General features: G+C 41.5%; 1 protein-coding gene across 4 annotated transcripts in view; it reads right to left on the reverse strand.

Annotated features, from left to right (window-relative positions):
- BICRAL (BICRA like chromatin remodeling complex associated protein) overlaps window positions 1–19,426 on the reverse strand; it is a 105,945-nt gene that overhangs the window by 5,760 nt on the left and 80,759 nt on the right. For all 4 annotated transcript variants that reach the window (XM_059938674.1, XM_059938672.1, XM_059938675.1 and 1 more), the window contains exons 6-11: window positions 7,644–7,749; window positions 6,699–6,799; window positions 5,579–5,640; window positions 4,159–4,304; window positions 2,970–3,064; window positions 146–248 (exon numbers count right to left, since the gene is read on the reverse strand). In XM_059938674.1, the coding sequence (XP_059794657.1) occupies window positions 146–248; window positions 2,970–3,064; window positions 4,159–4,304; window positions 5,579–5,640; window positions 6,699–6,799; window positions 7,644–7,749 (613 nt within the window). The remainder of the gene's footprint in view (window positions 1–145; window positions 249–2,969; window positions 3,065–4,158; window positions 4,305–5,578; window positions 5,641–6,698; window positions 6,800–7,643; window positions 7,750–19,426) is intronic.

The following is a 19,426-nucleotide window of genomic DNA, read 5'->3' on the forward strand; positions in this document are numbered from 1 at the left end:
CTCAACTCTGGATTTTTTTCTCCCCAGAATTCAGGATCTACCTTCAGGTTTCATACTCCAAGGTCACTTCAGACAGTCTCTGCAAAGCCATAGTCCCTGAACCCTGGCGGTAGCTCTCCTCTGCTTTTACTCTGGCGTTTCTTACCGGGGTCTACAAGTGCCAGACGCTTGTCCCGGGACAGAGAAGCTCTTTCCTCTTGGTTGAACATTCTGTCGATCATCACCATCTCAGCGGAGGGATTGATCCGCTGAAAATGAGAGAGCCTAGTCATTTCAGATGCCCTTTAACAAGTGCAAACAGCTCGCTGTGTTTTGGGGACAAAGGAAGCAATCAGAAAGGAGAATATGTTTATCCTTGACATACTTTTTTGAATCGTGTTTTTTGGGGAAAGGTAATTTACCACATTGGTACAAACTTCAGAAGGTACTAAAGGGGATGTGGAAAGTCAGCCTTCCTTCTTCGCCTCCCCTGTGCACTGCCTTCCCCACCCACCCAGGGCCCTCCCTGCAGGAACCCTCGTGCCAAGCAGTTTAGTAAACTCTTCCAGAGATATTTTATGCACACACACAAATTTACGTTCTTCGTTCTTTATTTTTGCACACAAATGGCAGCAACTATACACACTGTTCTGTACTTTTCTTATTTCCTCCTCTGCTTAATACGTGGGAAATCTTTTCATTAGGATGACCTTTTACTTTATATTCTGCTATGCTATAATTGTGTTGTGTTTTGTTTTTGGCCGTGCTGCATGGCTTGCGGGATCTTAGTTCCCCAACCAGGGACTGAACCCGTGCCCTGGGCAGTGAAAGCACAAGAGACCTAACCATTGGACCTCCAGGGAATTCCCTATAATTATGTTTTGTATTAAGGCTTTCCTTAGAATTATTTTTTCCTGTACAGAATCAAATCTTAAATTATATTTCTGGGTCTTATTTAACATAAAAATTCATGGCAGATATAATTTGTCCAAGTAATTAGTCCATTTGTCCAAGTCTGTCCAAATGGTCCTTTTCTCACAAATGATAGTTAGTCTTTTTGATATCTCAGAGTTTTGTTTCAGAAATGATCGTCAATATAAGAACAACTATTTCAGACTTTGGTGGCACAGTTTTAATATACATAAGTATAGGCATATCTCATTTCATTGCACTTTGCAGGTATTGCGTTTTTTTACAAATTGAAGGTTGTAGCAACCCTGCATCGAGAAAGTCTATTGGCACCACTTTTCCAACAACATTTGCTCACTTCATGTCTCTGTGTCACGTTTTGGTAATTCTCCCAATATTTCAAACCCTCCACCAGCAAAAAGATTACAACTCACTGGAGGCTCAGATGATGGTTAGCATTTTTTAGCAATGAAGTATTTTTAAATTAAGGTATGCACATTGTTGTTTTAGACACAACGTTACTGCACACTTAATAGACTGCAGTATAGTGTAAACATAACTTTTATTTGCACCAGAAAACGAAAAAGTTCATGTGAATCAATTTATTGCGATATTCACTTTATTGAGGTGGTCTAGAACTGAACCCACAATGTTTCTGAGGTATGCCTGTAAATATATACGCTTTAGTAAACACAAACACACACACATACATATTTATACTATATTGCATATGTGTATAATGTAGTTCAGCTAATATCTCAAGGTACATTTTCAAAGCTGATCTCAAATTAAAAGCCACTTGTAAGAGACCAATTTATTAAAGTCTGTATGATTTTAGAACTGCTTCTAAAATCTCAGATAGGTTTGGTCTTTCCATCATTTTCTGAGATACCTTACTCCTTTCTCTAATTATCTGGTGCTTTAAAATTAATTTTAGGGGAGTTCCTCGGTGGTCCACTGGTTAGGACTCAGTGCTTTCACTGCTGTGGGCCGGGGTTCAGTCCCTGGTCGGGGAACTAAGATCCCACAAGCCATGAGGTGCGGCCAAAGGGAAAAAAAAAACAACTAATTTTAGTTTCTATTTGGGGTACTGAAAATGCTCTGGAATTAGCGAGTGGTGATGCTTGTGCAGCCTTGTGAATATACTAAAATCCATCAGTTTGTACGTTTTAAAATTAATTTTGGGGGGAAATTATTATTGTAATATATGACAAAAGATTCATATTTATTTATTTATTTATTTTACATCTTTATTGGAGTATAATTGCTTTACAATGTTGTGTTAGTTTCTGCTGTACTACGAAGTGAATCAGCTATATGTATACATATATCCCCATATCCCCTCCCTCTTGAACCTCCCTCCCACCCTCCCTATCCCACCCCTCTAGGTGGTCACAAAGCATCGAGCTGATCTCCCTGTTAAGCATGATTTTTATGACATGCTAGTGATCTCTCAATTGAAAACAAGACAAAACTAACTTTTTTTTTATTTGGCTGCACCACGTGGCTTGCAGGATCTTAGTTCCCTGACCGGGGCGAAAACCCGAGCCCTCGGCAGTGAGAGCACACAGTCCTAACCACTGGACCGCCAGGGAATTCCCAAGACAAAACTAATTTTAACATCTGTCACCACCTCATCTTTTCAGATATTATTCTGAACAATATTCAGCAGAAGTGTTGCTGGTCCTCTCCCACGTCTTCTGGTTGGTGAGAGGCAGTGGACAGCATCGGAGTGTGGATGGGGGTCAGGTGGTCCTGGTCTGTATTCTAGTTCTGCTAATTACATTGCAAACTTACTGGCTGTATGATGTTGGGCAAATTACGTAACCAAAGCCCTAGTTCCTCATTTGGAACCAGGAAATCAATAGCACTGATTGAGTGTCATCAACCATGGAAAGCATAGCAAATATAGCTGCTGTTAGTAGAAGATTCAGTCAAAGGTAAGTTTTTCTACAATTTTAAGTATCTGTGCCTTTTAAACTATGTTGGGAAAATGTAATTTCTTGAAGTTTTTCTCTCTGAATTAGTAGCTGTGACCTGTGGAGTTTAAGAAACAAACATGCTTGGTAGTGGAACTTTACCATGGCATCTTCCAGGAGCAGGCATCTGTACTTGTTAAGCATAGCTTGGGTCCTTTTTAGGAGCTGAGTGGCAACTGTTTCAAATTCATTGTCAACTTTAAAAAGAGAGAGAGAGAAAAAAAAAAAAGTAAGAGAGTGCAATTCACCCACTAGGTCCTTTTTTCCTTAGGACTGAAATGAATTATTCCTCCATTTTCTCTTTTTAGTTTAGTTCTTCCTTGGTTAAACATCATCCTTCTGCACTCCTGTCCCTCACTGTTCACTGGAATGTGATCACAGAAACTCATTTTAATACTAGCTTATTTTCACTCTAATTAGGAAACCAAAAACATAATGCCGTTGATTAAGATCATTTATAAAAGAAAACCACGTAACACAGACCAGCAGCAAATATCAATGAACAGAGAATGATCTACTAGTTTAGGTGACCTAAGCCTCCACTTCCTTCCAACAGCATGAAAAACTGAAACTGCTGAGACAATGAAGTCCTACTGTCCGGGGTGGGCAGACCAGTTTCATGTAACGACACCAACTCGTCCATGGCATCTCGCAGGTCATGGTCCTGTGGCTCTGTCCTTTGTCTGTCTGTCTCCAAAGGTCTCACATTTTCCACTTCACTCTTCTCAGAGCCTCCACATCCCTGTTTAATGCTGGATGTGGACGCTCTTCCCTGGTCCTCCCAGGGAAGCTCACAGTGGATTGACTGCTGCACTCCCCTCAGAGACCCTGCCCTGGACTCACTTTGGAACCTCAAAGAATGCTTTTTGGGAGCTACAGTATCTATCTAATTCATAAAAGTGATAGTAGCAGCTCAGGGTATGTATGCATTCTGTCTAAACGCAAGGACTGTGCCTGAATCACCGTGCAGAGCACCTCGTCCAGCGCCATCCTGTCTGCAGCCAGAGTCCAAACAGTGCTCTGGATTCACTGCCCTCAAATGTGTCCATAAAATATTCGGACATTTGGGTATCCCTCCACAGAAGGTTGAGAAGAATAAGTCACAACCCTAAACATGGACTGGGAAATCAAGTAAATTGGGAAGAAGGTAGGTCTGCAATGAAAAACAGTAACCTGGCTACCATCTGGGGGTGACGAGGCTCTGGTTCTCCTGTGGCGTGAGTCCCCAGGAGGGCGTCCCTAGGAGGGTGTCTGGTGTCAAGGCGGCACTCTGGGGGTCCAGCCTGCTTACCTTTCTTTAGGTCTTCCTCCGTGGGCATGGAGCCCTGGCACACATGGTAGGAGAGCAGCCTTTGCACTGCGTCACTGAGTGATCGGAACTGACTTTTATCAGGTGTCACCGTGTGGGTTTGGTCCCTCTGTAACTGCTGGAGAATGCTGTTAAAGAGAAATTGCCAACGGCAGTGTCGAGTCATGTTAAGAAATCTAATCATGATGGTTATTTGCATGCAAAGACAATGAGAGACACAGGAATGTTATTATCCATAGTATAGCAGGTCTTTTTTTCCCTCAGTTTTATACTTCATACATCACGGTGGGTTTAGAGTTTAGTCTAACCATCAACACAGGGGACTCAAACTATGACCCTGGCCTCAAAAGCATGGTGTTCCCACCAGCCATTCAAGTGTGGGCGCTCACACAGACCTTGGCAATGCCTGACCATTGGCCAGCTAAGCTTATGGTAGTATTTCTGTTCTGAACATAGTAGTTTATTTTTTTTATTTTTTGGACTAATAACATCATTGATAGAACTTATTATAGACGGATAACCAAACAAAGTCTGTGTCTCAAAACCAGTGTTAAATCAATCTCAGGGTTGAGAGGAAGAAAAGGGGAATCTAAAATCACAAGAAGTGCAGACATTCTCTAGGATCCTTGTCCTTCTGGATCCACGCTCCCATCAGGGTCTTCAACATTATAAATGTTCTCTGCCATTTGACAAGCTTGCATGATATTGTCTTCTGATACAGAACAAATCACCCAAGGTTCACTGGGATTTGAGGAGAAATCAGATATCTTGGCAGTGTGACCACCATGAATAAACAACAACTCTGATGGCCCATCTTCTGCATCTTCCAGGGATTGTTCCTCTCCAATTTTACTTAAATCCCAGACATTCAGTCTGTGATCAGTACCACTGGAAGCCAAAATAGTCTCATTGTAAGGCGACCACTGAACCTGGAATATTTCATCCTTATGTGATTCAAAGGAATGCAACTTAAGTTTCAGATTTCTCAGCTCCCACAAGGCAACAGTCTTGTCAGCTGATCCTGTGGCAAGAAGGAACTCACTACAAGGACTGAAAGAAAGGCAGTTCACTTCAGCAGTGTGAGCACCAACTGCGTGGCTTGGTTGGACATAGGACTTTATTAAACCTTGCTTCTCCTCAGAGACCCTTAGGCCAATCAAAGGGTATGTGGTTGCTAAAAAGACAAAGAACTATTCTCCTTATGAACAAAAGGGTGACCGGTAGGCTCAAACTACATTTGAGATATATATATATCTCCTAACAGAAATAAACTATAGGGAAAGATTTCCAAAGTATACTTTAGAAAATATGTAGTATCATAACCTGACTGTTGTTGTATATTTGTTGAAGGTTAGGAACCTAGAAAAATGTTCAAAATGGGTCATTTCCGAAGGTAACTCACAAAGCTCCTTTAGTTAGCTGTTTTGCAGCAGGCCTCTTTTGTCCTCCCGAGTGACTATCCACCTAAAGACAAAACACACCTCTTATTATTCCCTTTTGTAGAAAAAATAAGCAAAATACAGTTATACATAAAGGTCACTATGTTTCCAATATTTTCAAATCCTTATCAAGAGCAGACTCGAAGCATGCTGTAATTTGCCAGTGTTGAAAAATGAAACAAGGAAATCCATAGACCCATGTAGCAAAGTTGCACTGTGTCAAGATTATAGAAAGCTGTACTATCAGTTCCTTGGAAGGACTTAGCTTGTACCTTAAAGCCAGAATTCCCAACTCCCTCTACAAAGCTTCATTATATTTTTGAAGAAATATATTTTAAGTAACAACTCCATAAACATCTGAAAATTCGGTAGACGGTCCTTAATTCATCCTCTCAGTGGTAAATAAGGGAGCAAACACGTCTGAGCTCCTGTCACATACAGTCCAGGCGTGTGACCTAGTAGGGCATTTCTTAGATCACGGTAAGGAACAAATACGCCTTACATCAGAACCTGAGAACTGAACCAAGATCCTTCACTGAGTATTCCAGGCAGGCCCAGACTACCACAGATTTCATTAAGCTATTATAAGTTTGATGGAGAAGAGACTAAGGCCTTAGAAAACTGAAAACAGAATTTTTTTTCTTCCTTTTCAGACCAGTATCGGTTAAAAGACCATAGCGACTGACTACTTCATATACTCCTGCAGGAAAAAAAAATCTCTAGTATAAATAAGAGGAACAGATCCACTTTTGATAGGATAATAATCATTATCATTCAACAGTAAACTACATTTTTTGAGTGCCTACGATGTGTTGGCTGCTGGTATACTATTAATTCATGAGGAAATGGAAGAACTGTAAATATGTGAGAAATAGAACAGACACATTCATCCTATAAACATTAACATTACAAGGCATGGCTCTCGGGGAAGGTCTTCAGTGAGCACTTCTGTGGGCACACAGGGCGACGAGGCTGACTGTGCAGATGATGCCAGACAGCCACTAGCAAGCAGAAGGTGATGTGACCACATTTTCTGTCAATCATGCTGAACATTGAGAAGAAGCTGTGCAAACTGTTTTCTACCTGCACAGCTGGCTGGCCAGGAGATGATCCAACGACTTTTTCCTGCTGTGGTTGTGTGGTTCCTAAGGGCACTGGTATAACTTTGCTTCCAGAATCCTGTCCTATTAGAATGAACACATGAGACAACGTTCAACAGAAACAGTAAATCAGGCCCACTGTGTAACCCCTAGAGTCCAATGTACACAGATTACTGAACATTCTGAAAGGGATTTGTTTATCATGGGTACTGGCTGTGAGGAAGGAGAGCAGGAAGTACATTTATCTACCAAAGCTCTAAAGACAGAGGTAAGGATTATTAAAGCTTATTTAGGTAATAAATAGAAATAAACACATAAATAAATGGTAATACATAAAAGCTGTCAATGCTACAGTTTCAAATTATCTAAGGTCTAAGGAATAGGCCTCAAGCCAGTGATCTGTCAGTACTACCGAACCCCCAAATACTCACAACTTAAGAAAGGGAGGCCCAAATAGGGGACTGGCTAGGAGTGTTCATGCTGTCATCTTTTCTAGTACCTATTGAGCAGTGCGGGTGTTCAAAGCTTTAGAAGAAATGGAAGACATGGCCCACGAAATTTTTTGTTTTTGTCTGGGTCAGGGGGAGTTGGGGGGGAGATTCTAAATATACAAATACAGGATAGTTACAAAGTCGCATGTGCCATATAATACTAGGTTTCATTGTTTCTAAGCAGCACATTTTTTTCACATAATTTAATGTGTTGTAATTTAAATAGAAGTGCTTTTCTTTTCCTCATTAGTATATAAGATACTACAGATGCAACATGGTACATTATTTGGATGGAAAGGATACGGAAAGAAGGAAGGATCAGAGCGGAGGTGAGGCTGAGTGGAAGAGATGCAGGATGAGGGATGCACGAAGAGTGTTCCCTGGGTGCTAGGAGGACGGGGACGGACTAAGGAGAGCTCACAACAGAGGCTCCTGACCTGGCAGTGCGGTGCTCAAGAGGCCTGGGATGGGCGCTTGCCTCAGGCCATCTGCAGTCTTGGAAGCAGAAATGGGGGAAGTCTGATTCAAACTTTTTTTCTGAGCCTGTGAAAAAAACATTGCCAAGATGGAAAAATTAATTTCATGATAAAAGCTTTAATAGATCACTTAAAGGGCCAACCAAGTCTGTTAATGAGTCTCCCGCATCACCTTCGGTTTAGCTTACAAAACAAAAGTTTAAAAACATTATTCTCAGGGGCTTCCCTGGTGGTGCAGTGGTTGAGAATCTGCCTGCCAATGCAGGGGACACGGGTTCGAGCCCTGGTCTGGGAAGATCCCACATGCCGCGGAGCAACTGGGCCCGTGAGCCACAACCACTGAGCCTGCGCACCTGGAGCCTGTGCTCCGCAACAAGAGAGGCCGCGACAGTGAGAGGCCTGCGCACCGCGATGAAGAGTGGCCCCCGCTCACTGCACCTAGTGAAAGCCCTCGCATAGAAACGAAGACCCAACACAGCCAAAAATAAATAAATAAATTAAAAAAAAAAAAAAAAAAAAAAAAAAAAAGCAAAGGAAGGATAATAAAGATTAGAGCCATCATTTAAAAAAAAAAAAAAAAAACATTATTCTCCTATCACATTGGGAGAACTGCAAAGAGTACCCTTTAAAGTCTACAAGCCTGCTGATGCCATTCAGGAGGGATGATTGATCCCAGCTGAGCTGATTGATAGCAGCTGCTTTCTCGCTCCTGGAACTCCTGTGTTCATGGTGCTCAGATCCAAAGCTGAGCCTGAAACGCAGTCTCTACCCCCAACAGTTTCTATCCTCAGTAATGCGATGTCACGCCTGCAAGGATTATGACCCTGAGTATCAGTTCCTGTGTGGGGTCTGCAGGGACACTGAGCACCCAGTCAGGGCCAAGCACCAACCCCACATCTACTGTCAACATTCGCTGTCCACTGTGTGGATGATCTAAAGGACATCTCACCCCTGCCGTCTGGGATGTCTCTAGTTCGTGTCATGATAACCTCAGGTGGCATGTAATTGGGAAATGTAAATTCAACTGAATATTAGTCTGAGCAAAATATTATTAGAAAAATTAATCTAATGTTTAAACTGTTGTGTGCTTCTTTTCTATAAATAAGGAAGATGAACTGGATGACGTTTAAGGACTAACAAATTCCTTTTAGCTCTAAAAAAATCTGTTATCTCTATAATGCATTTAAAGTAAGATGATAAAGCGTTTCTAAACTACTTCCAAGTTTTAATCCTTAATGTCATTACTACTTCACAGTGCAGTAAGTTTTCACTTTTTCCTTTAGTTTTATATTTTGTATACCAGCAGATGATTTAGAGTTTAGTCTAACCATCTCCATGCGTGATGACCTGTGACCTTGGCCTAAGCAAAATGTTCCCAACAACCATTCACATGTGGCCACTCACACAGACCTTGGCAATACTTGGCCATTGGCCAACTAAACTCATGTTAATATTTCTGTTCTAAACAATGAATTATTCTAAACAATTAATTATCTATTTGGTCCTTTTTTCTAATACAGAAATGGAGATGGATTTGACATCATCCAAGAAAGACTGGAGGAGGTCATTACAAAGTTGGAAACAGTCACTTTGCTCATCCTTCCATTAGCAGGGAAGGTCGGACCTGCATCTCTTAGTGAGAACACCATGGGGGAAAACCTCCCAGTCTTCACAGCATTTGCCCTAGAACATAACCCCACACTTTCCTACTGTAGGGAAGCTCTTCACAAGAAGGACACCCATGTTGTGAGGAGGCCTGGGATGAACAGCGAGCACAGGTCTTCCTCACAAATATTTCCAAGGGACGAACACTAAGGGCCACCTTGACCTAGTGGTTAGCATTCCGGGCTTTCACTGCCATGGCCCGGGTTCAATCTCTGGTCGGGGAACTGAGATCCTGCAAGCCGCTCAGTGCAGCCAAAAAGTAAATAAATAAAAATAAAAATAAGGGCCACCTTGAATAAAAAAACAAACAGATAAAAGTTGGAAAAACGTGGTCTAACAGGGCAAGGCTATATTCTAGATGGGACTCTGAAATAACGAGATCAACAGATGAATAGATGAACCAGAATGAATATGTTCAAATGACCAAAATCCTCATAGCAGTGTTGCCGGGACACAACATTTTTGGAATTTCTTTCAATATGCCTAGTTCACATGAAACAGAAGAATATCATCCTAATTGCTTAAGAGCACACAAGTTTTTTTTGTTTTTTTTTTAAATAAATAAATGTCATTACCCATCCTGATCTCCCACCTTATTTATCAGATATCACCTTGAATGATTCCTAGCTATTGAACAGACAAATAAAACAAAATCCATGCATACATAAGTAGTAAAACTATAAGAACAGCAAGGAAGAAATCACCATAAAAGTCAGGAGAGGGGCTAGGTTAGGAAGGTACATGAAGGGGGTACTTTCTGGGGTACTGATAATCTATTTCTTGAGTGGTTACATGAATGGGTATTTGCTTTATAATTATTTGTTAACTGTACATTTATGTTTTCTGTATTTTTCTATGTGTTTTTTCATAATACATAAGAGTAAAGAGGAAAAAAAAATACTCTGAATAATCTAATCTAACGTCAAAGCTTGAAAAATTGCCATCATTTAAGGGTATAAAGTACTGTTGTGTCTGAAAACAAGGTTACTAACTGTAGGGACACCTCTTTTTTTTTTTTTTTTTTTTGGACACCTCTTGTTTGAACAGGTTTTTTGTTTTTTGTTTTTTTTGGCTGCAAGGTGGTCTTTCTCTAGGTGCAGCGAGCGGGGGCTACTCTATTGCGGTGTGCGGGCTTCTCATCGTGGTGGCTTCTCTTGTTGCGAAGCACGGGCTCTAGGCGCGTGGGCTTCAGTAGTTGTGGCACGTGGGCTCAGTAGTTGTGGCTCGTGGGCTCTAGAGTGCAGGCTCAGTAGTTGTGGTGCACACGCTTAGTTGCTCCGAGGCATGTGGGATCTTCCCGGACCAGGGCTCGAACCCGTGTCCCCTGCGTTGGCAGGCGGATTCTTAACCACTGCGCCACCAGGGAAGTCCTGAGCAGGTTTTGGTGTAAGTGTTTTACAGTCCCCTTGCCCACCCATGTGGGGGATGAACACTGGCATCAGTGCATTTTCATCTTTCAGCTACTGCCAGTACCCCTCACTGTGTCCCTCCCCTTGGGACTGGAATGATCTCCCCACCTCTTATGCTGTGAGGGTAACACACAGGTTGGGCGGGGCGGGTAGGGCCAGGGTGGTGGTAGAATTGTAATCCACTGGGAACTTGGTTTGGTGTCCCCACCGGAATCTCCTCCATTCACTAGGTCTGTATGTTTGGAAAGCTCTGCTGCCCGAGGGATCTCCTCTGTTCCCAGATGTTAGCTGGTCACTGGTCACTCCCAGTCCCCTGATTTCAGGGCAGGACTTTTGTGTGTCTGGTTCACTGCTGTATCCCCAGCACCAGAAGAGGGCCTGACACCATAGTGAGCACACAGTAAATCATTGTTAAATGAAAATAAGTGAGTGAATTCCACTGCAGCATTAAGTCATAGGGGTCTGTACTTCTTCCTAATCCAATGCCCCTGCCCAGGAGCCAGCAACTTTCTCTCATTCCCCCCAAATTTCGGTTGCCCCCGAAATGACAATCTTTTCCAGAAATAAAATATATCATTCAGGGTTTTTTTTTTCTGAACTCTTAGAGAAGACTTTTTAAAATTTTTATTTATTTATTGCGCCGAGTCTTAGTTGAGGCAGGCAGGCTTCTTAGTTGCGGCATTTGAACTCTTGGTTGCGGCATGCATGTGGGATCTAGTTCCCTGACCAGGGATCGAACCTGGGCCCCCTGCATTGGGAGCATGGAGTCGTATCCACTGCGCCACCAGGGAAGTCCCTCTTAGAGAAGACTTGCTCTTGAAATATATTTTCTTCACAAATAGAGAAGCTATTTAAGGATATTTTCTTGAGAACTTGGCTCCAAGAACTCTGCTCATATCAATGTACAATTTTAACTCTTTTGACCCAGCATTATCTTGATACCACGTGAATATACAGAAATCCACCAATGAATCAGAATACTCAATATATCCCTATCCCCCTCTGTGGTACACTTTGTAAGAAGCCAACGACAAACTAGCAAGATGATATTCATCAACCAACAGGCATTTGCTGAGTGAGGGAGGCCATCTGTGATCTTCCCAGCCCACAGTCTCCTCTGGGAATTGCCCCATTGCCATAGAAATGGGTTGGAGCCAGCACAGTTGGACACACAAAGGTCTGTTACCTGCTAGAGGGCATTAAGAGCTAGAATCCAGGGAACGAGCACCTTTTCTTCCCATGGAAAAGTGCCAAGCCTGCCAGTGAGCAGCTTCTCTACCCAGAGGGGTGCTTTTTACTATTTTGGCTGAGAGGGGCACTTTTTCCTAAGTTGAACAAAGGCTCCATATAGATCATCAGCTCTATACGTATAGAGCTCCGTAAAGAGGCCCCGTGTGGCCACTTCCTCATGTTGCCCACAACTGGCTCCTCTGGTCAAGGATGACTGAACCACGGGTGGGCCAATCAGACTCTCTCTCCTTGGAACTGAGAATTGGGGGAGGGGGAGGGATACCTAAGGGCCGCGGTTCTCAAATGCAGGTTTATAGCCTAACTGCATCAAGATCACATGGGGGAGCATCTGAAAGACAAAGTTTCTGGGTTCCATCCACAAAGATCGATTCAGAAATCCAATGTGGGGCTTAGGAATCTATAAATTAAAAAAGCTCTCTAGTTAATTCTGATGCATTGCTAAGTTTTGGAAACCACTGCACTTGCCAGTCTGTTTTTGTTTTTTTGTTTGTTTGTTTTGTTTTTGTTTTGTTTTTGCCAGTTTCTGTTAAATGCTTGGAAGAGTGAGAGAGGACCATGAAGGAGAGAGGTGAGGCCATGCTATCTTGAAGAGGCCAAGGGAAGAGCAGAGAGCCTGGTTTTGACTCTTATAAAGAAGCTACACTACACGAGACGTTCTCCTTTTTGCTAAATGTGTTAGGGTGAGTTTCTAGACAGTTGCAGCCCGAAGTACCTTGACTAAGACATTTGGGTGTTCACTGTATACACAGCACCATGGTAATCACAGAGAAGGCAGCTGAAGGATACCACACACAGTCTTTGCCCTCTGAAAGTTCACCATCCAGAAAACAACCAGGCCCACCCAAACACAGTGTACCATATTATGGTGTCCGACCTCAGGCCCTCATGCATGACCAGCAATCCTCTTTTTCCCCTGGCCAGCTCCTTGCTTATTTTCCACTGAAGTCTATTTCATTACCTTCAAACCTGTAAGCCAGGTGAGAATTCATTCAACTTTCTACCACCAAAGCTACGACATCACCTGCAACCCCATTCATCCCTTCCCGCTTCTCTGTTACAGTGGAAGAAGCATCCCCCAATGCTTTTATACAAAGAATCCCACCAACGTTCTGGAATTCATATCCTTCTCCTTCCCATGAGCTTGGAAAAGAGCTCAAGCCTTTCCCATATCTTATAAAAACCACACCCTGACTCCACACATCCGTGGAGCTACTACTGCAGTGTCAGTTACTGTCATTTTTCTGGAAGTTGTCTGTGCTTATCACCACACCCCCCTACTCCCCTTAATCTATTGCAGTCTGGCTTCTGCACATATCACTCCATGGAAACAAATCTTACCAAGGTCAACAACTGCCTCCTTGTTGCTACATGTGTCAGAAACATTCCCATCCTGACTTCCACCCACTTCCCAGCAACACTCCACTCTGTGCACACCACCCCTCCCGCCTGCCTCATTTTCCTTTCTTAGCTTCCAAAATGCTGAGCCTTATGGGTTTTATGCCTCCTCTCTGGAATATTCTGAGTCTTACCTGCGGACCCCTCTTTCTGTGTCCATCCCCTAAGTGTTTTGGTGTTTTGGGGCTCTCTCCTGGCTGCTCCTCCTCTCTACTGACACACTCTTCCTGATCCATTTCATCCACTCCCACCGCTTCCATCACGATATACATGCTGGTCAATCCCACTTCAGCTCACATTTCACTCTCTGCTTCAGCACATGTAGCTGTTGCCCATACAACTTGGTTGTCCCAAAGGTACCTCACCCTTGACAAACAACCTAAATTGAACTCAGAACTTCCCTTCAAACCATTTCTTCCCATGTTCTCTATTTCGGTGAACCTGGGTGTCACTGCCAGAAACTTCTGTGTCACCCTTATTCCTCCACTATAGCCAATCAATCAGAAGTTCTATCTAACCTGCCTCAAATCCATTCACTTCTTGCCATTTCTTCTGCCACTAGGCTCAAGTGGGTCTGCACTATTTCATGCTTACGTTACGACACTGGCTCCTGAGCCCGGCATCAGGGTCCTGTAGCATTTAGGGCTCGCTTACCTTTCCCACCTAAATCTTCACATCTCACTTGAACTTGTTTTCCTTCCCCTGCAGAACCACGTTCTCTTCTCTCTGCAAGGCTTTGCACTTGCTGATTCCACTGCCTGAACATTCTTTACTCAGACCCTCTCTTGCTGGATAACTTCCTTCTCCCATAGTAGGGCTCAGTCAGAAACCGCTATTTCGTGGAAACCTGCTCAAACCATCCCATCTTGGTGAGAGGCTCCTTTTCGGAGCCTGGTGCCCTGGGCTGCCTCCACCAGAGCACTTAGAATGCTGTCTTGTGGCTGTCGGCTTATCTGCTGCCTCCTGCCCTGCAGAAGACTGTTGCATCCCTGGGACTTGGCCCAGGGCTGGCCCCGGCAGCTACTGATACACTGTTGAATGAATGAATCAATGAAGGAAATATTGTACCTGGTGGGCAGTATAAATAAAAAGTGCAGAGGGGAGATCAGTGGAGGGTCCGAAAAAGGCTTCATTCTTTTAGGGGCTTTGGGTGCCCTGAGGGAGGAGAAGCATCTAGGCCAGATAGGAAAGGACATTCAGTGAATACCCATCAGCAAAGGCTTGAGGCTCATGATGAGTCTGGCCTGTTCAGGGAGCCATGAGGGGTCCTGCCTGGCTAACCTGGAGCAGTTCAGCTTGAGAACCTTAGCGGCCAGGCTGGGGGTTGGTACTTTCTCCTGTGCAATGGGAAGCTCCCAGATGATTTGGTTCAGGTCACCAAGCAAATGTTTTAGGAAGATAAATGTGGTGGAAGCCAGACTTTAGGGAGAGTCTAAAGGCAGATTAATCACCCAGACAACTGTTACAGCTGTCTAATTACAGTACAAATGGGTCTTGGAAAACATCTACCCAGTGGTCCATTCTTCCTCGTTTGCACTTTAGAATCACTTGGGGAGCTTTTGAAAAATGCTGCTGCCTAGAACCTTTAATCTAGACGATTTATATCAAAATTTATGAAGGTGAGGCCCAAGCATCCGTATTTTTACAAAGCTCCCCAGATGGTTCTATTGCATTGCTAGGGTTCCTCATTTGCAAGAGAAAACTAGGGCTCAGAATGTAAGATATGAACTTAGATCACAAAACCAGTCACTGGCAGAGGAGGACCTGCAAGTGAGCTCTGACTCCTGTTCCAACTCTTGTTTTCCCCATTATACTGCTGTCCCTCTTAAAGTCTAGCTCAGGGTATAGATGTAGAAAAGAGAGAAATGGGAAGCAGTGTGGTAGAGACAGCTAGTTGGTGAAGTCTGCCTTTACAGCAATTTGCCCATGCTCTGAACCTCCATCTCCTTGACTGTGAAATGGGAACAGTAATGCTACTTGTAGCCCCAAGGTAAGGATTAGAAATAATACAGCTAGCCCCTGCATGTACAGTTGTTAATAATATGATCATTATTTTCATTATTATCGGGAAGAATGGATATAAGACATTCAAAGAAGAATTTGTAGGATTTGGTAACTTATTAAAGGTACAGAGGAAGAGAAAAAAACAAGAACGTCTAGATTATGAAGTCTGGGCGTCTGAAAATACAGTGGCTCCACAGTAAGGTAGGTGGGCTGAGCTGGATGGGGAAAGGAATTAGGGAGGGGCAGGGCAGGCTGGAGACTTCAGTGGTAATCGCTTTGGAAATCTCACACTGCAAAGCGCCGCAGAGTACCTGGTAGGTGCTGCTCTCAAGGAATTTACTAAAAATCTTATATTTGTTATTTGTATGGAAATATGTATGGAAATATGTTAATATAAATGTTTCAGACATTACATGAAATTTCTAAAAATCATATTTGTATTTGTATGGAAATATGTATGGAAATATGTTAATATAAATGTTTCAGACATTACATGAAATTTCTAAAAATCTTATATTTGTACTTGTATGGAAATATGTATGGAAATATGTTAATATAAATGTTTCAGACATTACATGAAATTTCTAAAAATCTTATATGTTCTGGTATAATGTTATAAGTAATAATCCTATTTATTACTTTAAAATGTATATCTCAGAAATAACTAATTTTCTTGTCAACTGCATTATTATGAACTGTCATCAAATCTTTAACCGTGGTCATTTTTAAGTCTTTTGTCATTTACAGACAGTTCTGGGTGTACTCTGATGATTTTGCAAATATGTTCCTATAAAAGGGTTTCATCTTCAAGAAATACATGGAAAAGACTCTGACAAGTACAGGTTTCTGGTAACGGACTGTACTGCTGAACTGAATGAATAAGCATTTTCAGAACTCTAATGAAAAACTGATGAACTCATAAAAGTGCTAACAAAAGATCAAGATGAAAAAAAAAAATTAATTACATGGGACTGAGTGAACTGATGAGGATGAGTATAATTTTTGTGACTTTCTGTCTGAATTTAAAAAAAAAAAAAAAAATTCCACAAGGACTCAGAGGCAAAGAATATACAAATCAATTTTCACTGCAAAGTAAAGGAGCTGTTACAGTGGAGGATTACTGGACTGAATGTCAATACTATGACATAGTATGAGTGTGTTTCATGTTTGGTAATTGCAATCATTGTTGCTTTTGTTGTGGTCATCCATGTACAATGCTTGGTGTCAGTCGATTTATCTCTTGTAAAAATAAAATACAGTGTGTGTGAAAAAAAAAAAAAAAAAAGGAATTTAAAATCTACTAAAACTTTTAGTGATCTGAAGAGATTTGCACGTAAAATAATTTGTTTACTTTTGTTTGATAGGCTAAACTCTTGCAAACTGCCTTCTTTATCACTAACTTTTGAAATATTAATCCATTTAAAAGAAAGTTTAAATCCTGTAACTGACTCTCTGCATTAAGAGATTTAAATTCACAGGGCTCCTTAGAGAAATGGCTGATTCTAGGTCTGTGGCAAGGTAATCACAAGACATGCCTACAATATCTTGTGCTTCAAAGTGCTCAAAGGAGGTGGGGTAAAGCAATTATACTCCAATAAAGATGTTAAAAAAAAAAAAAAAAAAAAGGAGGTGGGGATGTGTCAGAAGTGTATAAGTCAGCTTAAGTAGGCCTCCACTGACCAAACTTGGGACAATATGAGCATCAAAAAGAATAATGAAAGCAATAAATTGCAACGTTAACTTTAAAGAGAATACATGGCCTTTTGGAGATATACACTAAAAAATTACAGATGAACTTATATGTCTGGTTTAGTTGCAGAGTAATACTGGGCAGGGGAGACTGAGTGGGGTATGGATGAAACGGGAATAGCCATGAGCTGGTAAGCACTGGAGCTGATTGAGCATGGGGGCTCATTACACTAACTTGTCTACTTTTGTTTATGTTTAAAATTCCCTGTAATAAAGTTTTTAAATTAATGCAAAAAAACCCTATGATTTCATAGTGTTACACACACACACAATGTGAGAAGAAAAAGCTCTTTTTTATGGAAAAATCCCAGTCAATAACAGTAGATAGGATAATATAACTAGAAAATCATTTTGCAACCACTAATGCAATATATACCAATGGAGTCAAATCACTGGGTGAGAGGCCGGGAAACAGGAGGGTCACGTGGTCCCAAAGCACCATCCTAGAGATCATTTCTTCCTTATATGGGAACAAGATACCTTTGAATACCTCAAGGAGAAACCTGGCAGGGGGCCACCGTAACCAAGTGATCACATCGGAATCACCCATAATGGGAAAAATCAACATTATGTGCCAACCATTCAGCCAGAATCTAATCATGAGGAAACAATCAGACGACACACTGAGGGCCACCCTACGAGACAACTGATTCAGGCTGCTGTAGCCTAAAGAGATGTGACAATAAATGAAATCAGTGTTCTCTGCTTTCTAGAGTGAGGCATTGTCATAAAGGACATTACTGGGTCAACTGGAAGAAATTTGATATAATGTTATTATGTTAATGTTAAATTTCTTGGGGGTGATAGTAATACTGAGATTGTGTTGAAGAAGGTCTTTGTTCTTGGGAGATACCTGCTGAAGAATTTAGGGGTCAAGGGTCATACCATTTGCAACTTACTTTCAAAAGGTTCAGAGAAAAGAGTGTGTGTGTGTGTGTGTGTGTGTGTGTGTGTGTGTGTAGAGAGAGAGAGACACACAGAGACACACACAGAGCAAATGTTGCAAAACATAAACAACTGGTGAATCTAGGTGAATAGGTTCACGGTGCTCTTCCAACTTTTCTGTGGTTCTGAAAGTTTTCATAATGGAAAATGTGGGACGGGGACTTAAGTTCACTCTTCAAGAAGCTGGTTACATTGGTTGCCTGCAGGCAACTGCGTGCCTGGGCAACAGGAGGAAGGAAATTTTTCACTGTAGTATACATCTTTCTGTACCTTTTGAATTCTGAACCAAATAAGTGTATTATCTATACCAAAAATAAAGTTTATATTTAAAACTCATTGTTCTCTAATATTAATGCTTTATAGTATCAAAACTTGACATATTAAATTTCTCCAAATAGATAAACACTGAAGGCCCCTAATAATGGTATTTTTGTTCATTACAATGTTCTATAAAGTAATTTATACAGAAATTATAAAGTAAAAGAGTCACTGTAAATGTCTCTGGATGTCCTAGGAGTTTAAATGTTAGATGACACCTCAACACTATTTTTCCAACTTGTGTTGCCTCCAAGGCTGTGTCTTCCCTACTCCAAAATACCTGATGCTTTAATTGCTCTGGAAAACCTGCAGCAGAACACATGGGACATAATGCAACTGATCTAGTTCCCAATACTCTTTGGCATTAAAAGTCACAAAAATTACTTTGGAGGTGCCGGTATAGGCTTCTTGTTACCTTTGGATAGTTGAAACTTTGGGGAGTCAGAAAGACAGTTTTTTTTTTCCCCTCACTGAAGCATTATTGAAAAAAAAAAAAAAGAAAAAGAAAGGAAATGACCATGCTGTGGCTGATTATGTATAATTGATTATAATAAACATAAAGCAGATCAATATATATAGATATAAAGTAATCCTCAAGTTCTATTATTAAGTAAAAACAGGTATGGTGTGTTGCAGAGATAAGTATATATGTGACGTTTGTGTGTATACGCAGAGGACATACCTGGGGGAAGAGAAAGAACCTAGAAAGAGTGGCGGCCTCTGGAAGAGGAAGACTTACTTTTCATTCTAAACTATTTTGGAACTGTTTCTAATGATTACCAATAGCATGTTTTACTTATTTTTGAAAAATGCATCAATATGTTGATAAATGCTGTCCAGGTATCACCTCCTCTATGTGGGGTAAGTTTTTAAAACTAGAAGAAAACAAGAGTATCTGTAATTCCACAACCCAGAGAACTGCTGTTACGGGAGCAGTGCATTTTCTCCTAATCAAGTTTCTGGATGTTTTGTAAGCAAGAGGGTTTTCTATTTTCTAGTTTACCATAT

The sequence above is a fragment of the Balaenoptera ricei genome, chromosome 11 (genome assembly GCF_028023285.1).
Source record: "Balaenoptera ricei isolate mBalRic1 chromosome 11, mBalRic1.hap2, whole genome shotgun sequence".
Classification (NCBI taxonomy): Eukaryota; Metazoa; Chordata; class Mammalia; order Artiodactyla; family Balaenopteridae; genus Balaenoptera; species Balaenoptera ricei.